Source organism: Hylobates moloch, unplaced genomic scaffold (genome assembly GCF_009828535.3).
Source record: "Hylobates moloch isolate HMO894 unplaced genomic scaffold, HMol_V3 SCAFFOLD_3, whole genome shotgun sequence".
NCBI classification, from domain to species: Eukaryota; Metazoa; Chordata; class Mammalia; order Primates; family Hylobatidae; genus Hylobates; species Hylobates moloch.
In genome coordinates this window covers 99,505,260-99,518,396 of record NW_026652278.1, presented here as the reverse complement: position 1 = coordinate 99,518,396, position 13,137 = coordinate 99,505,260, and the positions used below count along the sequence as shown (strand labels likewise).

The following is a 13,137-nucleotide window of genomic DNA, read 5'->3' as shown; positions in this document are numbered from 1 at the left end:
ACATTCAATGTTAGTATTGAGATGTGAGATACGGTTGCATTCATCATGCTGTTTGTTGCCCATGTACTTTAGATTTTGTTTTTTGTTTCTGCTTTTAATTTGTATTTTTGTTTCATAGGTCCTGTGTGATTTATGCTTTAAAGATGTTCTGTTTTGATGTGCTTCCAGGATTCATTTCAAGATTTAGAGCTCCTTTTAGCAGTTCTTATAGTGGTGGCTTGGTAATGGTGAATTCTCTCAGCATTTGTTCATCTGAAAAAGACTGTATCTTTCCTTCATATATGATGCTTAGTTTTGCTGGATACAAAATTCTTGGCTGATAATTGTTTTGTTTGAGGAGACTGAAGATAGGACCCCAATTCCTTCTAGCTTATAAGGTTTCTGCTGAGAAATCTGCTGTTAATCTGTACATTTTCCTTTTTAGGTTACCTGGTGCTTCTGTCTCACAGCTCTTAAGATTCTTTTCTTCATCTTAACTTTGGATAACCTGATGAGATGAGAGTGTGCCTAGATGAAGACCTTATTGTGATGAATTTCCTGGGTATTCTTTGTGCTTCTTGTATTTGGATGTCTAGGTCTCTAGCAAGGACAGGGAAATTTTCCTTGATTATCCCCACAAATATGTTTTCCAAGCCTTTAGAATTCTCTTCTTCCTCAAGAACAGAGATTATTCTTAGGTTTGGTTGTTTAACATAATCCCACATTTCTTAGAGGCTTTGTTCATATTTTCTTATTCTTTTTTCTTTGTCTTTGTTGGATTAGGTTAATTTGAAGACCTTGTCTTCAAGCTCTGAATTTCTTTCTTCTACTTGTTCAATTATTTTGCTGAGACTTTCCACAGCATTTCACATCTCTAAAAGTGTATCCAAAGTTTCCTGAATTTTTTAATGCTTTTTCTTTAAGCTATTGAATATTTCTTGAATATTTCTCCCTTCACTTCTCGTATCATTTTTCAGATTTCCTTGTATTGAGCTTCACCTTTCTCTGTTCCCTCCCTGATTAGCTTAATAACTAACCTCTTGAATTGTCTCTCAGGTAAATCCGGGTTTTTTGTTTTTTTTTTTGGTTCAGATCCATTGCTGGTGAACTAGTGTGATTTTTTGGGGGGGGGGCGGGGGCGGGTGTTGAAGAGCCTTGTTTTGTCATATTACCAGGGTTGGTTTTCTGGTTCCTTTTTATTTGGTAGGCTCTGTCAGAGGGAAAGTCTAGGGCTGAAGGCTGTTACTCAGATTCTTTTGTCCCACAGGGTGTTCCCTTGATGTAGTACTCTCCCTCTTTTCCTATGGATGTGGCTTCCTGTGAGCTGAACTGCAGTGATTGTTGTCTCTCTTCTGGGTCAAGCCACCCAGCGAGTCTGCCCAGCTCTGGGCTGCTGCTGGGGGTTGTCCACACAGAGTCCTGTGATGTAAACCATCTATGGGTCCCTCAGCCATGAATACCAGCACACGTTCTGGTGGAGGTAGTGGGAGGAGTGCGGTGAACTCCATGAAGTTTCTTAGCTTGGTGGTTTAATGCTCTGTTTTTGTGCTGGTTGGCCTCCTGCCAGGAGGTGGCACTTTTCAGAAAGTATCAGCTGTGGTAGTATGGAGTGGAACCTGTGGTGGGTGGGACCCTAGAATTCCCAAGATTATATGCCCTTTTTTTTCCGCTACCAGGGTGGGTAGGGAAGGACCGTCAGGCGGGGGCAGGGCCAGGTATGTCTGAGTTCAGACTCTCCTTGGGCGGGTCTTGCTGTGGCTGCTGTGTGGGTTGGGGGTGAGATTCCCAGGTCACTGGAGTTGTGTACCTAGGAAGATTATTGCTGTTTCTGCTGAGTCATGCAGGTTGTCAGGGAAATGGGGGAAAGCTGGCAGTCAAAGGCCTCACCCAGCTCCCACGCAAACTGAAGGGCAGATCTCACTCCCACCATGCCCCCGCAACAGCTCCGAGTCCATTTCCAGGTAGAGGGTGAAACGGTGAAACGGGCTTGAAAACCTACCCCAGGCTATCCTCCTCCCAGCTGCAAAAGAAAAGTGCTTGGCTCTTCTCCTGCTTGTGGGGTCTGCACACCAGATTTGCACCCTCCCCCGAGTTCTGGCCAGGCTTCTCGCCCCATTCAAATTGTTACAAAGTTCAGCTAAAGATTTCCTTCTCCCTGTGCAGTTTTACCCCCTGCTCCTCTGACCACCCTCCCATTGAATCCGTGTGATGCCAGGCAGGAGTGGCCTGCTAGGGGACCCAGGAAGCTTCCAGGCCTTTTCTGCTGCTTCCTCTACCCCTATATTGTGCTTGGCTCTCCACATGGATTCAGTTCCATGTAAAGCCAGAAACTTCTCCCACAAACAGACCTTCGGGTTCTCAGCTTCTCCAGTGAGGATGTGTGTTCGGGAGAGGAGAGTCTTCCTTTCCCACTTCTGCAGTTGGGATACTCACAGTATTTGGCAGATCTCCCGGGTCCTGCAGGAGCAATCCGCTTTCTTTAGAGGGTCTATGGGTCCTCTTGAGATTGCTGGTTTGTTCTTGCAGTTGATCTGGAGCTAAAATTCACAGTGCAAGCCTCTGCACGCTGCTCTTTCTGGAGCTGCAATCTAGTCCTGCCTCCCATCTGCCATGATGACTGACCCTTCCTGGGATTGTTTTTTTTCTACTTCTGTGAAGAATGCCTTGGGATTTTGATAAGGGTTGCATTGATTCTGTATATTTGGGTAGTATGGACATTTTAACAACATTAATTCTTCCAATCCCTGAGATATATTTTCATTTATTTGTGCCTTCCTCAACTTCTTTCATCACTGTTTTATAGTTTTCAGTGTATGGATCTTTCACCTCCTTGGTTAAATTTATTCCTAATGTTTTGTTTTTACGCTTTTGTTAATGGGGTTGCTTTCTTGATTTCTTTTTCAGTTAGGTTGTTATTTATTTATAAAAATGTTATTTACTTCTTTATGTTAATTTTGTATCCTAAGATTTTATTGAGTTATTACTTCTAACAGTTATTTTGTGGGATATTTGGGGCTTTTTACAGGTAGGATCATGTTATCTGCAAATGCAGTAGTCTCCACTTATCCCCACAGGGGATATGATCCAAGATACACTTGTGGTTGCCAGAAACTGCAGATAATATCAAACCCTATATGTACTGTTTTTTCCTAAACATCCCTATGATAAAGTTTAAATTATAAATTAGGCACAATAAGAGATTAACAATAAATAAAAATAAAATATAACACTATACTGTAATAAAGATTGTATGAATATGGTCTCTTTCTCTCTCTCTCTTTCTCTCTCAAAATACCTTAGTTTCACTTGTTTCAGGGGATCCCTTGCTGACTTCTTTGTATAGGCTCAGTGCTTTCTGGTGCAACCACTGACACCAATCAGAAAACATTTTCTGTTCATGTCTCCCACCCACAAATTTAGTGCCTTTTAATCTTAACTAAGTACTGATCATGCACTGTGACTATGACTTTTGAAATATGATATGTGACAGTAAAACTAGCACAAGTTTCTTTTTCCTTCTTCACAATTTAACAGATAGTAGACCTCAGCATACAATTTTTTTTCTTCCCTTATGAAGTCAAGAACTTTTATCTTTTCACTTCAAGCAGGCAAATATGGTTTCTCTTTGACATATTCGAATTGTCAGCATCACTACTCTTGTGCTTTGGGGCCATTAAGTAAAATAAAGATTATTTGACTGCAAGAACTGTGATACTGTGACAGCTGATCTGATAACTGAGAGGGCTACTAAGTTGGCTAACAGGTGGGTAGCATATACATCGTGGATATGTTGGGCAAAGGAAGGATTCACTTTCCAAGTGGGGCAGAGTGGGGTGGCACAGATTTAATCACACTACTCAGAATGGCATGAAATTTAAAACTTAGAAATTATTTATTTCTGGAATTTTTCATTTAATAGTTTTAGACCACAGTTGACTGCAGGTAACTGGCTCTATGGTAGAGATAATTTTACTTATTCGTTTCTGATTTGGGTGCCTTTTATTTCTTTATCTTGTCTGATTGCTCTTATTAGTACTTCCAGTGCTATGTTGAATAGAAGTGTTGAGAGTGGGCATTTTTTGCATTGTAATAGATACTGTTGGAAAAGCTTTTAGTTTCTCCTTATTGATTATAATGTTAGCTATGGATTTTTCATAAATTGCCTGTATTATGTTGAGGAACTTTCTTTCTATACCTAAACCGTTGAGAGTCCACATCAAGAAAAGCTGTTGTGGTATGTTAAATGGTCCTCTATAACTCATATATATGATGTAGATTATTCTGTGGTTGAAAAATGTTAAAAAATGTGTCTTCTCTAGGTAAAGAAACCTATTACCACTTTGCTTAACACTGCTTTTCTATTGCCTAAGAAAAATTTGTATAATTGTAGGTAGCTCCTGTATTCTTTGGGAATGAAAATGGTTATGACAAAAAATACTTCATTCCTTCCAAAATGTCCTTTTTCTTCCGGCAGAATACTGCTACTTAATGGAAATCACAGCAAGACCAGCAATTTCTAGACAGTTCGTAAGAATCTGGAACATTCTATCAATAGAAAGATAAATAGCTATAGAAAAGCCTCTTATGAGTTATACCTTAGTAAATGCTTTTCTTTTTGTAATCTCATAGGAAAAATTGAATACAGCTTCCACTTTTAAAATTAAAAAAAGAAGTGGTGTTGGACTTTGTGAGATACTTTTTCTGCATCAGTTGAGATGATTATGTGGTTTTTATCTTTGATTCTGTTAATATGTTGAATCATATTGTTTGATTTGTGTATGTTAAGCTAGACTTGCATGCCAGGGATAGATTTTGCTTGGACATAATGTATAATCTTTTTAATGTGTTATTGGATTTGATTTGCTAGTATTTTATTGAGGATTTTTGCATCAGTGTTCATCAGAGAAATTGCCCTGTGGTTTTCTTTTCTTGTGATGCCTTTATCTGGGTTAGGTAGTAACGTAATGCTGGCCTCATAAAATGTAGTTGAAAGTATTCCCTCTAGCTCTATTTTTTTATTATTTATTTATTTGTTTTTCCTAGAGACAGAGTCTCACTCTATCACGCAGGCTGGAGTACAGTGGCATAATCACAGCTCACTGCAGTGTCTGAACTCCTGGGCTCAAGTGACCCTCCTGCTTCAGCCTTCCAAGTAGCTGGGACTACAGGCATGTGCCACTGCACCTGGCTAATTTTATAATTCGTTGTACAGATGAGGTCTCACTTTGTTGCCCAGGCTGGTCTCAAACTCCTGGCTTCAAGCTGTCCTCCCACCTTGGCCTCTCAAAATGCTGGAATTACAGACATTAGCCACACTGTGCCTGGCCTAGCTCTACTTTTTAGAAGAGTTTAAGAAATATTGGTATTGATTTTCTTCAAATGTTTGGTGGAATTCAGCTGTGAAGCCACCTTATCTTAGGCTTTTCTTTGTTGGGAGGTTTTGATTACTTCTTCAATTTCTTTATTTGTTTTTGGTCTGTTCAGGCTTTCTAATTCTTCCTGACTCAATTTTGGTAGATTGTATTTTTCTAAGAATTTATCTACTTCCAGGCTACCCAAATTGTTTTAGATAATTGTTCATAATAGTCCCTGTGATCCTTTTTATTTCTGATATGTCTGTTGTAATTTCTTTACTTTCATTTTTTATTTTACTTATCTTAGTCATCTCTTACTTTCTTAGACTAGCTAAGGGTTTGTCAATCTTATTTTTTTTCAAAAACAAAACTTGTAGTTTTATTGATTCTTTTTATAGTTTTCCTTCCTCTATTTGATTTATTTTTGCTCAGATTTTGATTTTTTTCCTTTCTTCTGCTAATTTTGGCTTTAGCTTTTTCTTTATTTTTTAGTTCCTTGAGGCATAATGTTAGACTATTTATTTTGGAGCTTTCTTATTTTATAATGTAGGAGTTTATTGCTAAAAACTTCTCTCTTAGAATTGCTTTTGCTACATTCCATAGGCTTGGTATGTTGTGTTTTCCTTGTTTGCCTCAGATATTTTTTGCTTTCCCTTTTACTTTCTTCTTTGACCAATTGTTTGTTCAGGAGTACCTTGTTTAATTTCCACATACTTGATCATCTGTGGTGCTAGGAGGTGCTCCTGCTTAGGTGTGCCAGAGGCTTGGAGGCCCAGGGTGCAAGGTGACACCTCACCTGTGATGTGTGGTGGCAGCAACTACTTCAGTGTTCAGGAGGCCTGAGGCCCTCCGAGGGCAGGGTGCTGCCTCAGCTCTGGTGCAAGGGAGCTCCTTCAGCCAGGCTCAGAGCCTGTGCAGACTGCAGGGGTCTCCAGTCGCAATGACTGCAAGTGTCCACAGTAGTGACAGAGGTTGCTGGGGTATCTTGCTTACCTTTTCCTTGCAGGGAGCTGTCCTTCCTTCCTGGTTGTGAGCTGATCCCTACTTGGGGCATGAAGTGGTAAAGGTAAGGTGTTTCTTTTCCTTCTCTACATGGCCATTCTGGGTTTCTGTGCTCTACAGGATTTCTGCTGGCTGCTTTTTTGCTGTTCTGCAGTGTGCTCCTTTAGTTATTTTGGTTTAAATGTACTTGTTTACTCATTTGCAGGTGGGGGGGCTTGAAGCTGTGTTAGCCCATTCTCACACTGCTATAAAGAACTACCTGAGACTGGGTAATTTATAAAGAAAAGAGGTGTAATTGACTCACAGTTCCACATGGCTGGGAAGGCCTCAAAAAAACTTACAATCATGGGCAGAAGGTGAAGGGCAAGCAAGCACAGCAAAGCAGGAGAGAGAGAAAGAGGCAGCCAAGGGGGAAACGCCACTTTTAAACCATCAGATCTCATGAGAACTCAGTCATTATCACAGGAACAGTGAGGGGGAAGTCTGGCCCCATGATCTAATCACCTCTCACCAGGCCCCCTCCCCTGACATGTGGGGATTACAATTTGATATGAGATTTGGGTGGGGACACAGATCAAAACCATATCAGAGGGAGAGCACTAGGAGCTTCTGGCCAACCATCTTGATGTCCTTCTTAATTCATTTTCAAAATGATGAGTAGGAAGAATTCCATGTTCCTGTTAAAAACTAATTGACTTGTGACCCTCTCGGGAGTGGAAGAGCCAGGAGAGACGTAAAAAAAAAGGTGGCGCTACCCCAGGTGTCTCATCTCAGCCTTTTCTTCCCCCTTGCCCATGAGGCACCCTCTCCTTACTTCTAGAAGTATCATTCTAAAAGGTTTTAACAACAGTGAGATACCATTCAATGTGAGGTGCAGGGGCAGTGAGGCATAGCATATTATCCTGGTGTAGAGGAGCTGAACACCTAAATGAATTTACTCACGGGTCTTTGCTATTCTGTCCTGATCTGCGGGCTGATAGAGGTTCTCATCAATGATAAATTAATTGTGTGTGAATGTGGTTCTGTAGATGTCAGCAAACGTCTTAATCTAATCTCTTTGTCTTGTTTTAGATTAATGTTAATTGGGGATAGGTATATATATATTTTCAGATTCCTACCCTTATCACATCTTATCTTGTTTTTACTTATGTCCTTGATAAGGATTTACCAGATGCAAAAACGAGGTGTTTGGTGGATATAACTTACCTTTGAAATATGCAGTCTTCCAAATCTTACTTAGCAGGTCACTGCTATTCAATATATGCCAATGAAGATGTTATCTCACCTTTTTCATGGATGCAAGGCCAGCCCAAAGCATTTTAAAGAGCCAAGTTCGTCCCCCAAATTACTACGCTCTTCTCTCACCCCTTATCGCCTCTTTTATAAGATACCCAAAGTTCTTACACAGCCTCAAAACTTCATTGTGAATGCCCCCTCCAACCCACTCAAATTCTAATGTAGCCTGTGTTCCAGAAATAGCTACCACCGCTCTCCCTCAGCATAGAAACTTTGCAGTAACTCTAACATAGTTGATCTCGGTAAAGTATTAAGGTAGGTATTACACTGAAAATAATCTCCTTAAGCTAACTTCTGCCAAGTTGTGAATAACTAATACCTCCCTAAACCTCTGGGGGCAGAGTTTGGAATGCCTTTGTAAAAGTGATTGGCTACTAACCCAAATAAATTTCTACTCAGTAGAATTTCAACTAAAGTGTCAAAGAAGAAAAATGGAACATACTCTTTGAGGAGATGAGCATAAGAGATGGGGAAGGAATAGAGGTAGAGCCATGTAAGCCTGCTAACCTTGACCTGGTTTCCACTCCTCCCATTCATACTTCCGAGCTGTTCTCAGTTTTCACAATTATTCCCTTCTCTCTGCTTCTGAATTAATGAGTTATCTTTTCTCTCTTAGTTTCAGGCTTAGCAGCTTCTGTGGAAGCAAGTAAAGTGGTTCTGGCTTTGGGGACTATTTGGATGGGGGCGCAGGCAGGTAGAGGAGGAATAACAGAATGACAAGTGTACTTCAATGTGTGTAGGCTGCTTATAAATTATGTTTGTAAATCAGGCACTGAACAGAACTGCGCTTGAATAGAAAAGTATAGAATATCTCCTTGTCCCTTTTTAAGAAAACAAGTGAGTGAATCCAGATATGGGAGGGGAAAATAGACCAGGATGTAACATCTGCCAATATATCAGGAACATGCTTTTGTATGTTTATGTCTACATAAGTTGCTTACCAAAGAAGAGACATTTCATTATATACCAAATTAATTTTTTATGTTTTTAAAAATATCTTAATATTTTCTGTTTAGGCTAATAACAGAACCTTGCAAGAGAAGATTTTACAAGTGAACAATTTGGTAGAAGCCTTTGGCAATGCCTGCACTGTTATAAATGACAATTCTAGCAGATTTGGAAAATACTTAGAAATGAAATTCACCTCTTCTGGAGCGGTAGTGGGAGCACAGATTTCTGAATATCTTCTGGAAAAATCCCGAGTTATCCACCAAGCTATGTAAGTTTATTTCAAATCTCTCCTATTTTGGAGGAAGTAGAAGCAAACATAATACTTTAATAGTAAAATGTCTTTCTCATTCAATGAAATTTTATTTATCACTTACTATATGCAAAGCACTTACTATTGAGAATGAAGAGATCCATCAGCACTGTCTTATTCTCAAATATATGTTACATCCAATACAGGAATTTAATATATAACCTAAAATTTATGCTGCCAGATAGAAAACCTAAGCCCATCATAGAGGTACTAACAGCGTAAATTGGAGACCATTCTGACATAGCAGATAATATATTTATCTATACAAAATTAATGTGAAATTTAATTAGAAATAGCCGAGTCCTTTTCTGTTTTAAATGCTAGCATATATAAATAGACCTTTGTATTAATTCTATTCTTCCTATGTTTATATACAAGGGACCAAATAAAAGATTCAAGAAGGAGCTTTATCATATTGACCTTTTATTGCTGGCTGATTTAAGCCATCAGTACTCTTCATAATGCTTTGATATTAAGTTGAATGAATTCCTTTTGCGGGTTTGTAGCTTAATGACAAAGTTTCTCTCCTGTCTCTCAAAACATCTTTGTTATTCTAATGAGGAAACTATGATTACACATTGGATTTGTACCCTGGTAGTTACATTATTTTGTTTAAAATCATGGCAAGTTAGAATCTTTCATTTTTCTTATGTTGGTTTTATGCTAAACATACTCTACATTATTGTAGTAATATGTCATGTTAATTCACAGTAACATAATAAGCTCTTGTTTTATATTAGTACATTATTATTTAATGTAAGTGCCTTCAAGCTTGGTGTCGTTCAATTCATGAGTAAGTCATGAATAGAAGTTGCCTGGAGTCCAGCTCCTGAGCACTAGCCTCAATATGGAAAATTACCCTTTGGTCTTCAATTAAAAATATGGAAGGAGGCCGGGTGCGGTGGCTCACACCTGTAATCCCAGCACTTTGGGAGGCCAAGGTGGGTGTATCATGAGGTCAGGAGATCGAGACCATCCTGACTAACTTGGTGAAACCCCGTCTCTACTAAAAATACAAAAAAAATTAGCCGGGCATGGTGGTGGGTGCTTGTAGCCCCAGCTACTTGGGAGGCTGAGGCAGGAGAATGGCATGAACCCGGGAGGCGGAGCTGGCAGTGAACCAAGATCACGCCACTGCACTCCAGCTGGGGTGACAGAGTGAGACTCCATCTCAAAAGAAAAAAAAAAAAAAGGAAGGAATGATTATTAAACACATATGGCTTTCAACTGTGGTACCACACCATTTTAATCCACCTTGGGTAAGATATTTAAACCTTAAAGATTCTCACAGGATCTTGGCTCCGTAATTCATTGTATGTATGATTTGAAACAGTTTACTTAACCTCTCTGCACCTCTGTTTTTCATCTTTAAAATGAAATAGCATTAGTACCTACCTATCAAGACAAGGTACACATAGTATATAGCACAATGAATGGCATATATTAAGAACCCCATAAGTTTAAGCCATTAGTAGTAATAGTAGTGTTAATAGTTTATCAGAAATAACATATAGCACAGTACCTAGGATATTGAAGATGTTCAATAAATGGCAGATACTATTTATTGATGTGTGTCCAGTGCCCAAAACTCAGTGGACATGTGTGTCAGTGCCGTTGCCACCCATAACTCGAAGGACCTCGGGATCTTAGCAGATGTGGAAACTTAGCTAGTTCTCAAAACCATTTGTTCTGCTCTCATAATTGTGTAAACCTCTCCTTCAGGCCCTTCAAGAAGAACTACTTAAGAGTAACTAATTGTTAGAGGGCACCACCATGTTGCACAATGTCAAGGGATATAATTCACGGTGTATTCTATGGAGTTGAGTGCAGGAACTCAGTTCATATAGAAGAGCACATGAACAGAACCCTCTGGAGTTACTCAATGAGGCCCTGGGCTTGTAACCATATAAATAATATCATTAATGCTTACTGAAATATTGTAGGATGCATTCTAAGAAATAGCATAGTCAGGATTATATTTAAGGCATCCCATGAATTAAGTAGTTTTTCCCCCTAAGGAACTATTCTAATTTTACAACTTTGCTTATTGGGGAAAAGCATTCCAAATTCCAAATTCACAATCAAGTGGAAATATAACTCAGTTATAATTTGAGCACAGCTGTCTTTAATTTATAACACTTTTTCCATTTTTATATCTGTTTTTTATTTCACCTAATTTAACTGTATTTTTAAGTTCCAGAGGAGCTTTGAGTGACCTATGAATATGAAAATAGCAGACATGTGATTGATGGAAGAATTCTTAATAGGTACATTTACAAATTATAAATTTAATTGCACTGTTATCAATCAGGGTACTGAACAGAAAGAATAAGCTCAAGGGTTTTAACTGAGAAAACTGTTTACAGAGGTCACATGGGCATTGAAGAGCCAGGAATGAATGGTGAGAAGCCCATGGACTAACAGGGGTGAGGAGCCGTGGCTGCCTTCCTGTCTGCAGGCGGAGGGAGGGGCAGCACTAGTGCCTGGTGCCAGCTGCAGCTATGGATCAGGGGCTGCCTGTCTGGAGCTATGGCCCTAATGGGATGCAGCCGGTCAGGGAGAGAGCAAGGGGATAACATCCCAGCCTCTCTCTCCTTCCTCCGACTGTTTCCTGCCTGTGCTTCCTATTGGCTGAACCCATATGGAAGCCAGAGAGCAAGGGAGCCCAGGGATTGCAGGCTGTAGGGATTGGCCTTTGGGGTCCCAGAGCAAAACAAAGAAGAGTGTAGAATGATCTCAGGAGCAGGGAAGAATCAGAGCAGATGAGTATCTTTTTTTAATGAACTCACCCTTTCTTTTAAGACATTTTGTTTTTTTCTTCACTTTTTGCCTCTGACAATGTCATCCCAGCTCAATCTCTGACCACATTTATTTTTAGATTACCTTTCTAATGATGATGGTACTATCTTATAACTTGTGACTTAAATCCGTTTCTAAACATAGATAGTTTTCAAGGAGAAAATTTTAAAAAAGGCCACTTAATTTCAAGAATAAAATGAACCTATTGAAGGCAATGCTAGATAATTCTCATAAATACAAATTATAGCTATTTCCACTGCAGTTTCCTCCTGTTACTACAGTTTAGTTCAGCAAGCATCGATTGCATTTCTCTCATGTCCCCAGCACTTAATAGGACTCTACAGGAGACATAAATAAGTGGCAGACACGGTGCTGTCCATTGTGGAGAAAGGGAAATGTATTTATGGAGCGATTACTCTATGTCAGGTACTGCGCTAAGCACCTTACAGCCATTATCTCTTTTAATTCTTGCAGTCATGTGACAGGGTGTCATTTTCTCTTTTAAAAGTGAGAAACTAAGAGAATTTTAATAAGTTGCTTAATGTCAAAAAGCTAACAATGACCGAGTTGGAGTTTGAAGCCTCGTCCTTCTGTCTGACTCCAAAGCCCACCATTCATCCGTCCATCCATCCGTCTATCCAGCCATCTATCTATTTGACACATATTTATTGAGTGCCTACTGTGTGCTAGGCACAGGAGACATAAAGCCAAGTAAGGCAGGATTCCTGTGGTAACACAGCTCACAGTATGATATAAAACATGCTGATCACTCATTGGTTTCTAGTCTCTCATGAAAGTAGGAAATGAGTTCGTCTGCTAAGATTGAGCAGGTAGATGGCAAGAGGAGGGGACTGAGGAGACTACATATCCAGGAGGAGAGAGTTTACAAGGAGGGAGCTGTGATTAAAAAGGAAAAACTAAAAGTGTTCCTTTATGAATACCCTGTAGTGCCTTAAGAATGCCAAGCTTCGGCCAGGCGTGGTGGCTCACGCCTGTAATCCCAGCACTTTGGGAGGCTGAGGCAGGCGGATCACGAGGTCAGGAGATCGAGACCATCCTGGCTAACACAGTGAAACCCCATCTCTACTAAAAATACAAAAAATTAGCTGGGTGTGGTGGCGGGCACCAGTAGTCCCAGCTACTTGGGAGGCTGAGGCAGGAGAATGGTGTGAACCTGGGAGGCAGAGCTTGCAATGAGCCGAGATTGTACCACTGCACTCCAGCCTGGGTGACACAGCGAGACTCCGTCTAAAAAAAAAAAAAAAAAGAATGCAAAGCTTCATTATTAGCTCTCTAAGTCTGATTGTTGGCCACTTCGTGGAAGATTCAAAGGTTTCACAGATGAATTAGGCTATACCCTTGTGAGTACTTTGCCACTGTTTGAGGCTGTCAGAGGCCTTGGCTGCACAGGTAATCCCCAGGGTGCAAAGCAGGTGAACACACATA

The 13,137-nt window shown here is 39.9% G+C and overlaps 1 protein-coding gene across 1 annotated transcript in view; it reads left to right on the top strand.

Moving 5' to 3' along the window:
• The window catches only part of MYO3A (myosin IIIA), a 276,610-nt gene that overhangs the window by 138,877 nt on the left and 124,596 nt on the right, over nt 1–13,137 (top strand). Inside the window, exon 15 of the mRNA XM_032144934.2 lies at nt 8,648–8,850. Coding sequence (XP_032000825.1) covers nt 8,648–8,850 — 203 coding nt within the window. The remainder of the gene's footprint in view (nt 1–8,647; nt 8,851–13,137) is intronic.